The sequence below is a fragment of the Delphinapterus leucas genome, chromosome 12, assembly GCF_059928025.1.
Source record: "Delphinapterus leucas isolate spDelLeu-1000000601 "Yukka" chromosome 12, BTC_Dleu_Yukka2, whole genome shotgun sequence".
In the NCBI taxonomy this organism is placed as follows: domain Eukaryota; kingdom Metazoa; phylum Chordata; class Mammalia; order Artiodactyla; family Monodontidae; genus Delphinapterus; species Delphinapterus leucas.
The window spans coordinates 47,368,279-47,388,374 of NC_143140.1; the positions used below are offsets into that span (position 1 = coordinate 47,368,279).

The 20,096-nt window shown below is 45.5% G+C and overlaps 1 protein-coding gene across 2 annotated transcripts in view; it reads left to right on the forward strand.

Moving 5' to 3' along the window:
• FIG4 (FIG4 phosphoinositide 5-phosphatase) overlaps positions 1-1,037 on the forward strand; it is a 137,994-nt gene extending 136,957 nt beyond the window's left edge. For both annotated transcript variants that reach the window (XM_089921926.1, XM_022554244.2), the window contains one exon: positions 680-1,037. In XM_089921926.1, the coding sequence (XP_089778052.1) occupies positions 680-857 (178 nt within the window). In that variant the 3' untranslated portion in view covers positions 858-1,037. The remainder of the gene's footprint in view (positions 1-679) is intronic.
• Positions 1,038-20,096: the final 19,059 nt, after the last annotated feature.

The following is a 20,096-nucleotide window of genomic DNA, read 5'->3' on the forward strand; positions in this document are numbered from 1 at the left end:
TATTCACGTGAAGTGGGCCGAGTATTGTATGTTGTACCACCAGATGAGTTTCAATTGGGTCGGGTTTTGCTGGCAAAGTAACGTTTGGTTATTACAGCTTTTAGGATTTCAGAATTGCAGCTAAGGAATTGTGCACTGGTAATTACTAACAATAGTACACTTTTATTGAGCACTAATAGTGTGCCAGGCACTATGCTAAAGGAACACTTTACAGATATAAACTCATTTACTCCTGCCATCAACCTGTGAGGTAGGAATTATTAGTATCCCCTGCTTCACCAATTCCTACTACTAAGTCCTACTGAAGGAAACTATTGAGTACGTACCAGGTACCAAGGAGAGAGAGCGAAAAGTCTGTACAGCCCCCACCTCAGGCTACTTAAGTCATGTGAGGGAGGCAGATGGGCACACAGACATGGGTGTGCCCAGGGCTGCGGGAACAGAGGAGGGGTGCCCCTCCAGCCTGCATGCCAGGGAAGGCTCCCTGGGCAAGTGCTGGTCCTGCTCTTTCAGGCAGAGGAGGAAGCCAACCGAGAGGGAACAGGGAGGTCACTAGCACCACTTGTTACTACTAAGTTCACTCATTCAAGGTCAGTGGCTCTCAAGAGCTTTTGAGGTCAAGGTCCCTATGGTCTTCTATTTTCTTTAATGTAGCTCTGTCCTCGCTTCTCTTCTATAGAACACCTATCTCAGCTTTCTCCCAAGACAACATCTATGAAGTTCAGCCTCCACAAGTAGACAGAAAATCTACAGAGATCTTCCAAGCCCACATCCAGGCCAGTCAAGGTATCATGCAGCCCCTGGGGAAAGAAGACACCTCCATGTACCGAGAATACATCAGAAACCGCTACCTGTGAAGAGACAGCAGGTCCCCAGAGTGGCCCAGAGGGGGACCAACAAAGTCCCATTTACTTATGCTCTAACTTGTTTGTCTCATCTTAAAAAGGTAATTTCCCTTCAGTCCTTTACATCAGAAGGCTTTTACTCTTTTTGTAACTGGGGAATTACAAATCATTCGTAGTAAAGAAATGACTGAATATTTTGCTGTCGTTGCCTTTGCTTTATTTTAGAGATACTTTGCTTAGAAATGTGGTTAATCTAGTATCACACCGTCACACTAAAATGTTAACAGGTATTTATTGCGGACCAGCTGTGTGCCAGGCCCTATGGTAGAGTCTGGGAATATCACAGTAAGCAAAATAGGCCAAAATTTTCCTCCCGTGTGAAACGAAGGCAGAGTGTTTTTCTTTGTAGTTAACATTTAAAAAAATTTATTCTGATGGTTATGTTAACTTAATGTCTTGATTTAAAAAATGTGTTCTTTTGAAAGTCCTCGTTCTTAGGAAATAAACACTGAAATATTTATAGATAAAGAGACAAGATGTGAACAAAATGCTCTCCAGTGGTTCAGGGAAAAAATACATGATAAAGCAAATGCAGCAAAATGTTAATAAATGGTAAATCTGGAAAACAGTAAACAGAAGTTCTTTGAACTTCTGTGAATATAAAATTATATCAAAATAAAACATTAAAAATGTATTACTGGGCTTCCCTGGTGGCGCCGTGGTTGAGAGTCTGCCTGCCGATGCAGGGGACACGGGTTCATGCCCCGGTCCGGGAAGATCCCACATGCCGCGGAGCGGCTGGGCCCGTGAGCCATGGCCGCTGAGCCTGTGCGTCCAGAGCCTGTGCTCTGCAACGGGAGAGGCCACAACAGTAAGAGGCCCATGTACCGCAAAAAAAAAAAAAAAAAATTTATTACTCTGCATAGCTTTTATGGTGAGCAGTTGCATTACATAATTTGATGTCTAGTCAGGGTTGACATGCCATGTATACGTATGGTTTGCTCTCCACAGCCAAATATAATGTGGACAACTTTCTGCATTTTCTGACAGTTTTATACAAATGATTTGACATTATGTCTATGCTTTTTTTTTTTTTTTAAATAAAACAAGTTCTCAGTTTTTCCTTCTCACAAATAAAATAAAGAAAACCAAGCCATCTAAAGGGATCAGCCTTTTGTCCTGATGTTCAGGAGGAAAAGAAAGTTATCTAGTTATTACAGAGTATAACTACTCATGATGTGTAACACTGCTTGCTGTAAGTCTGCTTGCGTGACCTTTAAGGTATCACCAACCCCGGGATTCTGGGATTCTATGCAGTGTCCTGTGTTGCAGATAAAATTCACAGATGGTTTTGACCGATGCCATCGTAAAGTCAGGATTAAAGGATGATGAAACAATTGGCAAGAGGAGTTTTGGTTGGCACAGTTTGGATATTGTTGGGCTGCACCCCGCAGGCCTGCAAGGCCTGTATAGGTCCAGCTTCAAGACTGAAGAAAGCCTGGAGTCAGCGACAGAGACGTCAATGATTTCACAGATAGGGGGAGCTTACACATCTGAAGCAAGGTTCCGGAGTGACACCCCACCACGTGGGCCTGATGGCAGGCAGGACGTGGTGGCAGTCTTTGCTCCCAGGGAGGGGAGCTGTTACCAGTTATAGGGGGAATTGATGTCACGTGGCTCATCGGTTACCAGAGAAACGAGCAGAAGGGCAGGCCCCTCACCACCCCTTTGATAAGCTATCAGGTGGAGCTGTCCTAATCTAAAGACTAGAACAGTCGCCGGCCGCTGCGAGGTTCGGGGGCAAGTATGTAGGAAGGGCGGTCATGTGAGTAGGGGGTAGGTGAGACAGGCTCTGGTGGAGCGGGGGACGTACAGAGAGCAGGAGATCAGCCACCTTGGGCAGCCTGCTCGTACGCTCCCCCTCTGCATACCCTGCACAACGCTAACAATCTTGGTCCAGCCCTCTTCTGCGACATTCCTGGGGTCAGGTATGTGGCAGGGATGGGGGCGGTGGCCGGTGGGGGGGGGGGACCTGCAACCAGATACCACGATACAGTACAGGCAGCTGCCGCCAAAGAGAATCGAAAGCAAGATAGTACCTAGTATGCTAAGAACAGTCATTCGCCAGGATGTGGGCAATTTTGGAGCCAAGCACTTACCAGGTCAATGGAGAGGGAGTCATTGTAGCTGCGCCCTATCCAGTTACCAGAAAGGTAAGGCCACCCCTGGTTTTCACAGACCCAGACGCACCCTCATGGGGAGGGGAAGGCCCAGCTCTAAAACATTCTGGTGGCCTAGCCGGGAGTCAGCACAGTTACAAGTGTGCCACCCCATGTTATGTTCAGTGCCACTAGGGGTGGACCCATTAGGTCTTTCCAAACAAAAAATAATTAATCCCACTAGTCGGACTTATGTGTCCAGAAGCCAGCCTATTCCACTCCACATTGCACAGTCCAGGGAGGCTCACGGGCAGTCACCCTGGTAAAACGTCTGATTCGTGGTATGGTAACATTTACTGACAGGGGTCTTTCTGACATACTGGCGTGCAGACAGGAAGATGTTCAGTCTTCCCCCCCCCCCCATTGTCAGTCATCCCCACACGGTTGCATTAGCTGGGTCAATTTTTCATGGAAGTCCAGAGGGAGAGGAAGACGACAACAGTATCTCACTGTAGACCCAGCAATTAGACTCATTTCACAGTGAGGCCATTGTTGATGCTCAGCCCTTGAGTAGACTTCCTCTGCTCAGGGCGAAATGTAAGCCATCTAACACCCAGGGGAGATCATGACAATTAAGCAATATACAAACAGTAACTGCATTCTGAGCGCCTGTGGTTTCTGTCCTGGTCTGCAACACAGTTCAGAAAACTCAGGTTTTCAGTAATACAGGAATGAGTCTAAAATCACATTCACAATAACCACATAGTTTTACCCTTGTAACAACCACAGCTACTCCATTTTGACTTTCAAATGCCTTCCCCTCCTTAGTGGCCAAAGTAGATGTTCAACGCATGTTCAGTAGGCCACGAAACAGGCCACTGTGTTCAGTAAAGTTTAAGTTAAACCATGTGTAAACCTGAATGGTTTCCCCATACCTCCACATGTGAAGATTTTTCCATAATTTCCCCTTTTGATTGCAGAACTTTCGATAGCCCAAAGTACCTATCCCACAAAGCCAGGGTGAATTGCTGCCTGCCTGCCCTAGGTCCAGATCATGTCCCTTTGTGTTAGACCTCCTTTATATTTGCCTAGTTATCCACGTTGGGGAAAAACTGATGAGATATGAACAAGCTCAGAGGTAGTTGATGCAGAATTCGAGGCTATACATTTTACCAATTATTGAATTGTTACACAAGCAGACTTACAGCAAGCAGTGTTACGCATGAGTAGTTATACTCTAATAACTAGATAATTTTCTTTTCCTCCTGAACATCAGGACAAAAGTGTGGCTAATGCAATAACTTTCATAAATCTAGACCTCAATTAGCAGAACTAGAATTTAACTTCCACTGAAACACAATATTTTTCTCTCTAAAACTACCCTTATTTCCACCAGGCACAATCAAATCAAGACTAATTTGCTTGCAAAATAAGTCTGGTCAGTTGACCACATAGGCTCCTCCAAACTGGCTGTGGTAGAACTCCTCAGAAGGAGGACTGCATTCCCAAAAGGCTTCTCAAAGCCAGGAAAGCCATGCCAAAGGCCTGCCATCAGACTCCACCTCAGTGGATTTCTCTCTTCTAGAGGTCCCAAAATACCGAGATTCCTGCACATGCCAGGAGACAGTCTTTCCCATTCACCTGATTAGGCTGCTCAGAACTACGAGTCTCCAGTTTCTGGAGGGATCAGGCAGAGAGAAAAGCAATACGTTTCAATTCTACCCACAGGTGTAGTTTACCAAATTGCCGTAAGTCATAACTAACTTGAGGGGAAGGGTTTCCCTATATCTAGAAAACAGAGATCAATCCAGTAATATTCCAGACAAAACCCATAAAAATTTTAACGATATCCACCAGTTCACTCAGTAACCAATCCTTCCATTAACTTTTTATGAAGCCATCAGGTTTTCCATTAGGATTCTCTCATTTTTTAGCCAGTTCAGCAGTATGATCTGAAATTTATCAGAGACCTCTACTTGTCAAAAGTTCTTCTTATGAACCTTCTTGAAGATGAAGCACTTTTTGCAAAAACATCAGAGTACAACAATAACTGTCTATAAACGACAAAAGACTTAAAAAGGCATGGTTAAACACCCGATTACAATGTAATTGATAAAGAAACTTTATTACAGTAACTAGAATTATAACTGATTGTAATCTTAACCCTGAAAAGCCTTAATCTCTGGCAAAAACCAAGAAGCAGGTAATTGTGGACTGTTTTGTCATCCCCACATTTCCTGATTGCAAGACTTATGCCTTAGTCTTCCTATTCTAAGAAGGCAAAAGTAGGTCACTTAGACACACCCAGCAATTAATGTTCCAGTACTTTATCCTATTGGAAGTGACCCAGATAGTCAATGAATTCTCTTCATTTAACTTAGTTTAGTTTTAAGATACCCAAATCTGGACAGACTATTTTAGACAGACATTCCAAAAACATGATTATTCCTATAGAGTTTACCTAGAGGCTCTTACCTCATTTACATTTGCTTTAAATGTCATATCAAGTTATTTTACTTGCTGACAAATTCGCAACAGATATAAGGTCTTACTTGACCTCTAGTAAACCTAGTTACAACAACAATATTATACTTACCATTCATAACTCTAAAGATAAGCCTATATTAATGAAACCAACAAGCTTAAACTAGTTTTAATACCAGGTATCCATTCAGTACTGAATATTTCCCAGATCACGTGCACCTGAAATTCATTATGGCTAGTTTCCTTTATATCTCTGAGAATTTATATAAGTGCTTATTTTCTTTTAAGCCAAATAAATAGAGCTCATCCACACACCAGTCTTGGTAATGTCATTTGGAGGCAGAGACACATCATATTTATAAGGTATACATGGACATATGTATATCTATATAGACATCTCACAGTTTTCCTTCTAGCATTTAAAATGGTTTTTTTTTCTCTTCACTCTCAGGGATCAGATGATTAAATTTCCTGAGAGCCCAGATAGATCATTTACATCTCAAAGGCACAAAAGAAATATCAATTCCTTCTAGAACGCTAACTTACTCTAAGGGCATATGAAAATTTAGAATGTCAAAAGAGTCCCATCTTGGACATTTTCAGGGATTTTTTTCCCCTAAATAGCCAATTCAGTTTAAACAAATGACAGTAATAGACAATAATACGTATCATTCACTCACATTTACATGCCTCATTTTCAGAGGAACATGAATCAGCATTCAAGTTAACCTTCACCTCAGCTGTTAGCTCAGCCTCTGTGGCTTTTCTTAATATAAAAAGCAATAGCCAACCCACAGCTTGCTGCCACCATCTTATTGTCTAACCGTTTTCCCCACTGTAGTTGTTGCCAGAGCTGCTCCAGGGCTTTGCTCAAAACCCATCAACCCCCCTCCCCACCTTTAGCAGGAGTGTCCTTGTTCACAACCCTCCAACCCCTGCTTTAGCAAAACTGTCCTTACTCAAAACCTGCCAGCCCCCATCACCTTCAGAAGTTAACATAAATCTTTAAGTTAAAGGGTCCAGAGATAAGGAAGCTACAAACAAAAAAACCCAGATGGAACCAGCTGAGACCAAGATTGCAATGAATCTGACCTCCAACAGGTGCTGAGTCTCATTATATGTTGATTTTACTACATTAGCGTATTAAATGACATCTACCAGAGGCCATGATTGGACATTAAGGACCAAAAAAGGATAAAAAGGAGGTGGTACCCCACTCCTTCAGAAAGAGCCATGCCCCCTCCCTGGAAGACTAATGCATATGCCTCCCTTTCATTAGCCTCACTCCTCCTCCCTTTGTATTTACTCTTTAAAATTAAATAATTTTCACCAGGTGGGTGAGAAGTTGATCTGTGAACTAAGTTCTGCTTCTCCATTCTTTGGCCACTGAATAAAGCTTATAATGTGTGGATCTCAGCTTCAGATTTGTTATTCGCCTATTCGAACCCAAACAGAAAAAGAACCCTCCCTTGCCAAGACAGCCTCAGCCGGGCTAGAGCTCAAGCAGGGTCCATACAACTTAATTTGGTAACAAATGTTGGTGCCCAACGTGGGGCCCATTCCATCAGGTAACTCAGGGCTTACTCGCTGACTCAGGGCCAACAAAGCTGGCTAAATAACTGGGCAGTTGGCCCCAATTCGCAACCTCTGGGCCAGTGAGGGCTCCTAAATTTAGCCTGAGGTCGAAAAGCAGCCATGGATCAAGTGGAGTGCTCCGCAGGTAGACACCCCCTCCCCTGGCACATCTATAGCAAGGATGCTTGCTACCAATTGAGGTAGTGTCCAAGGGCCACCCAACACAGGGGGCCCCGACCACACTTCAGCTGATAAAGCCAAGATTGGTTGTAGGGATTAGCTGACTAAGGGAAAGCATCTTGGCCATCTAGTTGGAACCAGACCTCTGTCCAGAGAACTGGACTGGGTGGTTGGTTGTCTAAATTGAGCCAGTCCTCTGGTGAGGGGCGAGGTGACATACAATTGGTCATCTGGTTGTACCAGTTCCCTGTAAGGGGATTGCACTGGACATGAAGCCCTCCAGAGGGCATCATGCAGTAAGAATATCTCGTTGTTTTGTGTGTGTGACCTAAGCCCTAGTCTCTGTTTTTGATGCAAGTGAATCTTCAATCTCTGTTCTATGTGGTTTTGTTTGTCCTAATGCTCTTGGCAATACTTGCTGCATCTGTGGGCACAGGCTGGGCACTTAAAGGCCACTAGGAGACTCACCACCAAAAAGACTCCCGTGAAAGTAAAATTGGTCACGGACCAGGGTAGATTATCATTAGGCAGCCTGCTGGCCAGAAGCAAATGTCCGTGTAAGCAGGCACACTGTAAAACACTCACAGCCCCAGCCCCTGAGGTGTTCCAACCTCTAGGGTATAGTAAAAACTGCAAGAGCATGTCTTCTGTGTTGGTTCATCTTGCCCTAACTTGCCATCCCAAGGCAGGGTATATGTCTCTGTCAGATAGGTCTTTCCACACTATCCTTCATCACAGATGCCTAGGGATCCCTCCTGAGACAGATCCTTTAAAAATCCTTGTTTTTGCTAGATTTCAGGAAAATCACTTTGCCTGGCTGGGGAAGGAAGATGAGGACCCCCGCATTGTCGAAAGTCCGTGGATCCTTGTAGCTGAGAGTGTAGAGAACTGGACACATGCCAAATGTTCATTCAGTCTCCCTACCTGATTACCCGTAACTGAGCAGGGACAAGCCCTTTTTGAACAAGCTTCCTTGACTGCCGGAGAGGCTCTCTGGGCAATTTATCTGATTAGAGATCCCTTATTTCCCACTCGCCCTTCACCCTATCTCTGGGGGCTGCTCCCTGAAAGCACTCACTCACATCAGGTATCTCCTCCAGCCCCACGGTGGGTCTGGGAACATCTAGTTGCTGACTTAAGAGGGGACTTTGTAACTAAGGCCCTCTTAGACAGCATCACCCCTTTCAGCCCCTGCAAAGATTTGGTTCAGATTTCCGTTAGAGCGCCTAGACAGCTTGGTGTGGGCCAGATCTTGTGGGATCCGCATTGCCACCAACCCTAGGAAGAGACCACTGAGAAGTTGGAAACAGACTAAAAATAACAACTCCCCAGTATGGGTAACCAAGCCTCTATCCTGGCAAAAGAGCCACTAGGGTGCATTCTCTGTAACTGGAAATTATTCTAGTACCACCCACTAACAAAGAGACAGCTTATTTTCTTTTGCAGCACCATATGGCCCCGACGTAAATTGGAGGATAGAGAAAGTTGGCCAACCAACGGCTCTCTAAACTCTAAAATGGACCTCTATTGCCAGTGTTTAATGAAAAATGGGATGATCAACACCTATTTATGATAAAAAGTCTCCAGAAAGTGGGCTTAGAGGGAACCTACCTCAACATAATAAAGGCCATGTATGACAAAACTACAGCTAACATCATACCCAATGTGAAAAGCTGAAAACATTTCATCTTAGATCAGGAACAAGACAAGGATGTCCACTCTTACCACTTTTTTTGAACATAGTGTTGGAAGTCCTAGCTACAGCTATCAGAAATAAAAGAAATCCAAGTTGGAAAAGAAAACTGTCACTGCTTGCAGATGATATGACACTATACATAGAAAATCCTAAAGATGCTACCGGAAAACTACTAGATCTCATCAATGAATTTGGTAAAGTTGCAGTATACAAAGTTAATACACAGAAACCTCTTGCATTCCTATACACTAACAACGAAAGATCAGATTAAGGAAACAATCCCATTTACCATCACATCAAAAATAATAAAATGCCTAGGAATAAACCTACATAAGGAGGAAAAAAACCTGTACTCAGAAAATAAGATACTGATAAAGAAATCAAAGATGACACAAACAGATGAAGAGATATACCATGTTCTTGGATTGGAAGAATCAATATTGTGAAAATGACTATACTACCCAAAGCAATCTACAGATTCAATGCAATCCCTAACAATTACCAAGGGCATTTTTCACAGAATCAGAACAAAAAACTTTACAGTTTGTATGGAAACACAAAAGACCCCAGATAGCCAAAGCAATTTGAGAAAGAAGAACAGAGCTGGAGGAATCAGGCTCCCTGACTTCAGACTATACTACAAAGCTACAGTAATCAAGACAGTATGGTACTGGCACAAAAACAGAAACATAGATCAATGGAACAAGATAGAAAGCCCAGAGATAAACCCATGCATCTATGGTCAGCTAATCTATGACAAAGGAGGCAAGGATATACAGTGGAGAAAAGACAGTCTCTTCAATGAGTGGTGCTAGGAAAACTGGACAACTACATGTAAAAGAATGAAATTAGAACACTCCCTAACACCATATACAAAAATAAACTCAAAATGTTTTAAAGACCTAAATGTAAGGCTGGATACTATAAAACTCTTAGAGGAAAACATAGGCAGAACACTCTCTGACATAAATCACAGCAAGATCTTTTTCAATCCACTGCCTAGAGTAATGAAAATAAAAACAAAAATAAACAAATGGGACCTAATTGAACTTCAAAGCTTTTGCACAGCAAAGGAAACCATAAACAAAAGGACAACCCTCAGAATGGGAGAAAATATTTGCAAACGAAGCAACTGACAAGGGGTTAATCTCCAATATACAAATAGCACATATAGCTCAATATCAAAAACAACCCAATCAAAAAATGGGCAGAAGGCCTAAATAGACATTTCTCCAAAGAAGACATACAGATGGCTAAAAAAAAAAAAAAAAGATGCTCAACATCACTAATTAGAGAAATGCAAATCAAAACTACAATGAGGTATCACCTCACACCAGTCAAAATGGCAATCATCAAAAAATCTAGAAACAATAAATACTGGAGAGGGTGTGGAGAAAAGGGAACCCTCCTACACTGTTGGTGGGAATGTGAATTGGTACAGCCACTATGGAGAACAGTATGGAGGTTCCTTAAAAAACTAAAAATAGAGCTACAATATGACCCAGCAATCCCACTTCTGGGCATATATCCAGAGAAAACCATATAATTCAAAAGGATGCATGCACCCCGATGTTCATTGCAGCACTATTTACAATAGCCAGGACATGGAAGTAAACTAAATGTCCATAGACAGAGGAATGGATAAAGAAGATGTGGTACATATATACAATGGAATATTACTCAGCCATAGAAAGGAACAAAATAATGCCATTTGCAGCAACACGGATGGACCTAGAGACTTTCATACAGAGTGAAGTAAGTCAGAGAGAGAAAGACAAATATCGTATAATATCACTTACATGTGGAATCTAGAAAAATGGTACAGATTAACTCATTTGCAAAGCAGAAATAGTCACAGATGTAGAAAACAAACTTATGATTACCAAGAGGGGCAAGGGGGGTGGGATGAATTGGGAAATTGGGATTGACATATATACACTACTTTATATAAAATAGATAACTAATGAGAACCTACTGTATAGCACAGGGAACTCTACTCAGTGCTCTGTGGTGACCTAAATGGGAAGGAAATCTAAAAAAGGGGATATATGTATAACTAATCCACTTTGCTGTACAGCAGAAACTAACACAACATTGTAAAGCAATTATACTCCAATAAAAATTCTAAAATTTTTTAATAAAATAGGATGAGATCCCCTATGTCCAATTTTTCATGGCACTTAGCCAAAACAAGGGCCTCCATAAAAATTGTGAGGCTAGCTCAAATATCACTCTCCCATCATTGGAATCTTAGCCTGAGGATCCGCTTGACTTCCTCCCTCTGCCAAGGATAACTGCCTCACATTCCAACAGTTCACCCAAGACTCCTGAGTCATCTACATCTACCCCTACCTCTCCTGAATCCCCAACGTCCTCTACTCCCTCAAATTCACCACTTCCCTACCTGGTGCCCCCTCCTCCTCCCAACAGGTGAGCCCCCCTCCCTGACTCTCCCACCTTCATTTCTCAGTGGGCCTCCCTCAGGGACTAGTCCAATGCACACCCACAGCAGCGTTCAGTACCAGCCCTCTGGAATAAATAAGCTATCCCCCTTCAGGAGGCCCCCAATGGAGAGGGCAGACTCACCACCATTTATGTACCCTTATCTTCTTCAGATCTATACAACTCGATCGATCCAAGGGTTTACAGGAAGACCCTGTGGGAGTCCTTAATTTAGTCCAGGGAATATCCCACTCATTTCCCCACTTGAGCAATGTCCAAACCCTCCTAAGCATCTTATACTCTGGGGAAGAAAAGGCACTGATCATAACTGATGCAAGGGAGGAAGCTGATAAGACCAATCAAAATAATGTGGGGCATGCTGTATACCAGCCTGGAGTCCAGGCCATTCCTGACACGGACCCTGGGTGGGACCATCAAGAGCAAAGCGGTCAGCAGCACCTCACACATTTCAGGGATTTGATTCTTAAGGGCATTCATTCAGCTGGAAAGAAACCCATAAACTGGAGTAGGGTTCAGGGAGTCATCCGGGGATGGAAGGAAAATCCCTCGGCCTTTCTTGAGTGCCTAAGAGAGTGCCTCTGAGCTACACAATGTAAAGCTGGAGTCAGGGGAAGGGCAGGCCATTTTAAGTCCCGTTTCATTTCCCAGAGCACCCCAGACATTAAGAGAAAATTACAAAAGTTGGAGATAGAGCCCACCACGTCCACTTCCCGGCTGGCAGAATCAGCATCTTGGGTGTTCAACAACCGGGATCCGGAGGCTGAGGCAAAGGGAGATACACGAGAGCAACGAGCTGTCAGTTCTCTGGCCTCAGTGATTCAGGGTCAGTGGACCACCCAAGGATGACGTCCCCCTCCCCAAAGGACCCTGTGATGTCTACGAGTTGCCCCAGGTTTTGAAGACCATATGCACAAGGGAGAGAACGGCTTCAAGCCAATCAGTGGGCACACTGCATGGAGGAGGGCCACTGGAAGGGGAAGGCCCCAAATGTCTCAGAAGGATACTAAGTGGACCACCATGTCCTGGTCCATCCTCACTGGTAGCACACATAAAAGAAGAGGAGGACTGAAGGGCCCAGGATCTCCTCAGAGTGCCCTGGAAATTACCCCCGAGGAGCCCTGGCTGACCCTGACTTAGGGGGTAAAAAGTTTGACTTTATAGTTGACACAGGGGCCACCTACTCAGTCTTGAATACCTGACAAGGCAAAATGACCAAAGATAAAGATAATGGGAGTGGAAGGGAAGCCACAGGAGCACAATTTTATAGCGCCCCTTGAGTGTGATTTGGAAGGGAAAATGTTATCTTACTCTTTCTTATGTGTCTCGGAATGCCCAATGCCTGTAATAGCAAGAGACTTACTATATAAATTAGGAGCTACAATTTATCTCAGAGACAAAAACCTTACCGTTGAAATACCTAGAACTCCCTGCCATTCTGTAGCTCTAGCGCTACTGCCCTCTGCCAAGAATAGTGGCTCAATTAACCTTGGGGAGATTAAAACCTCCATTTGGGCCCATGACACCACACTGTGGGCAGAGATCGGAGAGCACCAGTAATTGTTGTCAAGCTGGGACCTGGCTACAATCACCCAAATAAAAGACAATACCCCTTAAGCAAAGAAGCCCTAGGGGCATTAAGCCTATAATAGAAAGCTACTCAAACAAGCGCTCCTTAGACCCCACCAGTCCCCTTGCAACACTCCTATACTGCTGATAAAAAAAACCAAATGGAAAACAGGCTAGTTTAGGACCTCTGAGCTGTAAATGAAGCTATGGAGGAAATTCACCCCATGGTGCCAACCTGTGCACATTACACTCTACCTTAAACCCTGAGAGGATCTGGTATTCAGTATTAGACTTAAAAGACACCTTCTTTTGTGTGCCTTTAGCCCTGAAATCTCAACACACTTTTGCACTTGAATGGCAGGATCCTGGAAACATGACAAAGCAATTGTGCTGGACAGTTCTGCCCCAGGGATTAAAAATTCCGCCACCCTTTTCAGAGAGGTTTTATCTGAGGATCTTGATGACCCTGAGTTAGAACAGGGGTCTATACTTCAATAGTGGATGACATTCTAATCCCCAGCCCCACCAAAGAGCTTTCCCACCATAACACAGTTAACGACGCCTTAAGTCATCTAGCTGAGAGATGATGTAAAGTTTCAAAGGTAAAGGCCCAGATCTCCCTCCAGCGGGTAGAATACTTAGGATTCATAATAGAAAAGGGGCACAGGACATTATCCAAGAAAAGAATTGATTTGCCAGATGTCACCCCCTTGTATGAGAAAACAGCTCCGAGATTCCCTGGGGATGGCTGGGTTCTGCTGCATATGGATCCCCAACTTTGGATTAATTGCTAAGCCCTTGTATGATTAAAAGGGAAGGACCTTGACCCTTTTGAGTGGACCCCCAATTGTGACCAGGCATTCCCGGAATTGAAAAACCATCTCACGGGAGCCCCAGCATTAGCTTTACCCGTCCTGAGCCGCTCCTTCCATTTATACATACGTGGGAGGGAAGGAACGGCCCTTGGGGCGCTTACACAAAAACTGGGACCTCTGACTCAGGTTGTAGCCTATTTTTTTAAACAATTGGACCAAACTGCTAAAGGAGGGCCCCCATGCTTACAGGCTGTACCTGCTACTGCTCAGCTTCTCAGAGAGGCTAACACATTAACCTTCGGACAGCCTCTGACCATCTGGAGCCCACACTACCTCCAACCCCCCATGAAGGAAAGGGGAGCAGATTGGTTATCCCCTGGTCAAAGGCTCCAAGTCCAAGCCATGCTTCTAGACAACCCCCTGTGACTCTGAGGACCTGTAACATCCTTAACCCCACCCCCTTGCTACCTCAGACAGGTCCAAAATTAACTCACGATTGTGAGGAAGTTACAGAACAGGTTTACTCCAGCAGGCTTGACTTAAAGAGCTCCCCTAGAGAGAATGCAGAATTGGAACGGTTCACTGGGGGGGGGGGGCGGGGGGGCTGGAGATTACACAACACGCCAAAGTACGCGGCAGGTATTTACTGTAGAGGCCATCAAAAGGGAGCAGCAGAAATAATAAAAGGCAATAACAGAGCAGACACAGCAGCTAAAACTAACAGCAGAGGGTGGGGACAGACTTCACTCCTACCGGCTCCCCCCAGGCCCTAAACTCCTACAGTCCCATATACACCCCAAAAGAAAGAAAAAAGTCTTTGAGATGGGGCTATTTTAAAGGCCCAGGATACCTGGGATGGATGGTTAAGGATCATGGGCAGCCGTTCTTTCCGTCAGCTTTTGCACTCCAAGCCCTCCAGGAAGCTCACCAGAGCACACACTACGGGCAGGAGGCCCTATATCAATGGCTCATCAAATCCATGACTACACCCAGTTTCTGAAGTCTCCTTAAACAGGTGGTTGAAGCTTTCCCTATCTGCCTCCAGAATAACTCCAACACTCACTCCCGCCTGCAAGGTCAAGGGAGTGACCCCCACCCAGTACAGAGGCACATAACCAGGTCAGGACGGGCAAATTGTTTACAGTCATGCCCCAGCCATGAGGAAATTTTTGATATTTGCTGGTTTTGACTGACAGCTCCGGCTGGTTGGAGGCACTCCCCATCCGAACTGAGACTGCCTTGGAGGTCTCTAAGGCCCAAGAAAATAATCCCTGGATTTGGGCTCCCTAAATCCATTCAAAGTGATAATGGGCCCGCCTTTACTTCTCAGATTACTAAGGGAGTCTCTAGAACCCTAGGAATAAAATGGAGTTTACACTCCGCTTAGAGACCACAATCCTCAGGAAAAGCAGAAAGAACAAATCAAACTCTCAAAAGAAATTTAGTCCAACTATGTCAAGAGATTCATCAGCCCTGGGTCTCCCTTCTCCCCATAGCACTTTTGAGAATGCAAACAGCCCCTAAAGGAAAGCTCAGGTTAAGCCCATACTAGATCATGTATGGGAGGCCCAATCCCAAAGGACCTGGCACAAAGCACTCTGAAGTGCCATCGCTCTAACCAGTCTTGCTGCCACTGCCCCTATCAAATGCCCCTACCTAAGGGAGGAAATGGCAATAACACACTGGGGCTACACTGGACTCTGAGCAATGCTGCTTCCATTACCCCACAATTTAAGTGCCCTGGGATCGACACCTACGGAAAACTCGCCCATTGGTGCCCTCTGGACTAATTCCACGGATACACACAAGAACCAGATGGGAGACGCACTTATTGGGGAGGGAAAATGCCCATTGTCTGGCATTTAGTATGTGGCCCTCCTGAGGCCAGGGGAAAAGCCACTAGTTAAGAATCCCCCAGTGACCCCTGCTATGCAGGTGGGCCTTTCTCCCCACACTGCAAGGAAACCCCCCCTTGGGCTAGCCACTTAGGGAGGTGGTTCAACTCCTCAGAAGTGCACCAGGCACGTGCTCCCCCTGGGTACCTGTTCCTTTGTGGCCCGAGAATAAACCAATTGCCCCGTGAGAACAACCCCAACTCCTCCTTCCCTTCTCCAGGATGGGGTCTAGCCTATCCTTGCTTAGATAATGCCCAATTTGGGGGACAATGGATGCTAGGCCAGCTAAGTTCTCGGAACCTAGTATCAGAACCTAATATCACTCAGCCCCGATATAAAAGGGCAATAGGACTCATTCTGGCAGGAGTAGGGATTGCTCTTGTACTGGTGGCCCCCTAGGGAGGTTTCACTTACCATGAAATCACTTTACAAAATCTCACACGGGGCCTTTGAGGACTTGTCTAAAAATAGAGGGGATGCCTTACAAGGACTCTGAACTTCTTTGGACTCACTAGCAAACGTTGTCTTGATAGTAGGCTAGCCCTTGACTATCTCCTGGCTGACAAACGGGAGGGGGTGTGTGTGTGTTAATATGCTGCACATGTTAATAACTCTGGTCACATTGAGGTAAACATAAAAAAGATATATGAGCAAGCTCAGTGATTACACAGATATAGCACACAAGGTCCAGATCCAAGCTCTGTCTAGAATATGGTCAAACAGAGCCTCTGCAGTTTAACTTGGTTTCTTCCATTTCTAGGCCCACTAATTGCTATTATCCTCCTACTTACTTTTGGGCCTTGCCTCCTTAACTGCCTTATCAACTTCATTAGCAAACAGTTTGAAGCCATCAAACTTAAGATGATACTAACACAACGGTACCAGCAACTGGGACTGCAGCTGGGTGACAATCAGACATATTTTAGGCTAGTGAGGTAATAGTTCTGCTCCTCTAATCCAGGGGAAAACTGCACCCATGTTCAACAGGAAGCAGCTTCAGAAGACAGACTTTCGCCCAAGCAAGGTCCTGGAGTGACACTCCACCCTGTGCGGCAAACAGCGGCAGGACAGAGCAGAACAGGGCGCGACTTGGCGGCAGCTTTTCCTCCCAGGGGTAGGGGGAGGTTACCACTTATAGAGGGAATTGATGTCAGGTTGGCTCATGAGTTACCAGGGAAACTAACAAAGGGGCATGACCCTCACCACCCCTTTGAAAAGCTATCAGGTGGAGATATTCTAATAGATTAGAACAATCACCAGCTGGGTCGGGGGCAAGTATGTAGGAAGGGCAGTGCCCCTCAAGAATGAGGAGCAACAAGGAAATATTTGTTGCCAGAGCTGCTCCAGGCTCATAAACCCATCAACCCTCACATTTAGCAGGAATATCCTTGCTCAAAACCTGCCAACCCCCCTCCCCACCTTTAGCAGGAGTTAACATAAATCCTTAAGTTAAAGGGTCCAGAGATAAGGAAGCTACAAACAAAAAACCCCAGATGGAACCAGCTGGGACCAAGATGGCGACAAATCTGACCTCCAACAGACCCTCAGTCTCATTATACATCGATTTTACAACATTAGCGTATTAAATGACACATCTACCAGAGGTCATGATTGGACGTTAAGGACCAAAAAAGGATAAAAAGGGGGTGGCACCCCACTCCCTCGGAATAAACCCTGTCCCTTCCCTGGTAGATTAACACATATGCCTCCCTGTCATTAGCCTCAATCCTCCTCCCTTTGTCTTTACTCTTTAAAATTAAATCCCTCTCTCCAGGTGGGTGAGAAGTTGATCTGTGAACTTAGTTCCAGCTTCTCCATTCTTTGGGCACTGAATAAAGCTTGTGCTGTGTCCTTCTCACCTTCGGTTTTGTTATTTACCTACTCGAACTCGAATGGAAAAAGAACACTGCCTTGCCGAGGCAGAGAGCCTTGGCCAGGCTAAGGCCCGAGCAGGGTCCCTATTACTTAATTCGGTAGCATAATTGCGGCCAACATCTCCCCAAGAGCGTTGGGGTGTCTATGAGCTCTCCGTACTCGGCGCACCCCACTCATCAAGGACAGCCACGACGGGGCCCCACAAACTAGTGGACAGCCACCCCAGAATGCCCCCTGGAACTTTTGGGCCCCCCCCATTAGTGGACGCTCCCACAGGTTTCCAGTCCCCATCCTTATTTCCCAATATCTCGGCACTCACAGGAGTCTCCTCAGTCCCCTGGTTGCTCCACCAGTTGTTGGGCTGGACTCCACAGGCCTGCAAGGCCTGTACTGGCCCAGCTTCGAGACCGAATAAAGAGGCCAGAGTCAGCGACAGAGACATCAATGGTTCCATGGAGTGGGGGAACTTACATGTCTGAAGCAAGGTCCTGGAGTGACACTCCACCCTGTGCGGCAAACAGCGGCAGGACAGAGCAGAACAAGGTTCGACTTGGCAGCAGCTTTTCCTCCCGGGAGTAGGGGGAGGTTACCACTTATAGAGGGAATTGATGTCAGGTTGGCTCATGGGTTACCAGGGAAACTAACAAAGAGGCATGACCCTCACCACCCCTTTGAAAAGCTATCAGGTGGAGATATTCTAATAGATTAGAACAATCACCAGCTGGGTCGGGGGCAAGTATGTAGGAAGGGCAGTGCCCCTCAAGAATGAGGAGCAACAACAAGGAAAGGGGGTATTTGTTGCCAGAGCTGCTCCAGGTCTTTGCTCAAAACCCATCAACCCTCACCTTTAGCAGGAATATCCTTGCTCAAAACCTGCCAACCCCCCTCCCCACCTTTAGCAGGAGTTAACATAAATCCTTAAGTTAAAGGGTCCAGAGATAAGGAAGCTACAAACAAAAAACCCCAGATGGAACCAGCTGGGACCAAGATGGTGACAAATCTGACCTCCAACAGACCCTCAGTCTCATTATACATCGATTTTACAACATTAGCGTATTAAATGACACATGAGTATATCAATTGACACATCTACCAGAGGCCATGATTGGACGTTAAGGACCAAAAAAGGATAAAAAGGGGGTGGCACCCCACTCCCTCGGAATAAACCCTGTCCCTTCCCTGGTAGATTAACACATATGCCTCCCTGTCATTAGCCTCAATCCTCCTCCCTTTGTCTTTACTCTTTAAAATTAAATCCCTCTCTCCAGGTGGGTGAGAAGTTGATCTATGAACTTAGTTCCAGCTTCTCCATTCTTTGGGCACTGAATAAAGCCTGTGCTGTGTCCTTCTCACCTTCGGTTTTGTTATTTACCTACTCGAACTCGAATGGAAAAAGAACACTGCCTTGCCGAGGCAGAGAGCCTTGGCCAGGCTAAGGCCCGAGCAGGGTCCCTATTACTTAATTCGGTAGCATAATTGCGGCCAACATCTCCCCAAGAGCGTTGGGGTGTCTATGAGCCCTCCGTACTCACTTGGCGCCCCCCACTCATCAAGAACAGCCACCACGGGGCCCCACAAACTAGTGGACGGCCACCCCAGAATGCCCCCTGGAACTTTTGGGCCCCCTCCGTTAGTGGACGCTCCCACAGGTTTCCAGTCCCCGTCCTTATTTCCCAACATCTCGGCACTCACAGGAGTTTCCTCGGTCCCCTGGCTACTCCACCAGTTGTTGGGCTGGACTCCACAGGCCTGCAAGGCCTGTACTGGCCCAGCTTCGAGACCGAATAAAGAGGCCAGAGTCAGCGACAGAGACATCAATGGTTCCATGGACTGGGGGAACTTACATGTCTGAAGCAAGGTCCTGGAGTGACACTCCACCCTGTGCGGCAGGACAGAGCAGAACAGGGCTCGACTTGGCGGCAGCTTTTCCTCCTGGGGGTAGGGGGAGGTTATCACTTATAGAGGGAATTGATGTCAGGTTGGCTCATGGGTTACCAGGGAAACTAACAAAGGGGCATGACCCTCACCACCCCTTTGAAAAGTTATCAGGTGGAGACATTCTAATAGGTTAGAACAATCACCAGCTGGGTCGGGGACAAGTATGTAGGAAGGGCAGTAATGTGAGAAGGGAGTAGGTGAAGCAGGCCCTAATTGATGGGTGGCCTGATCATACAGATATCTACAGCGATAGCTTGCTGCTATGGTGTGAGATCTCACCGCAGTCTTCCCAAATCCAAGGATACTCCCAAGTTGCAGGGGAGATGTCAGGTTATAGATCAAACGTGGATCTTCATTTTTAAATTTTATTTTTAATATGGCTTCTCCGAGGTCCATCTCCTTATGATAAGAACAGAATCTTCATGAAGCTCTGGAACCTAGGTCTTCTTTCATAACCTTTTTTTTAGCTGTAAAGTAAGGATAATAATCCTAATTGTTGGTGTATTGTGAAGTTTCGAGGTAATGTGTGTAAAACAGGTAGCTGTGGTTCCTGGCACATAAACAACCTTAGCTGTGCAAGGAAAACCTTACAAATTGATAGCAAA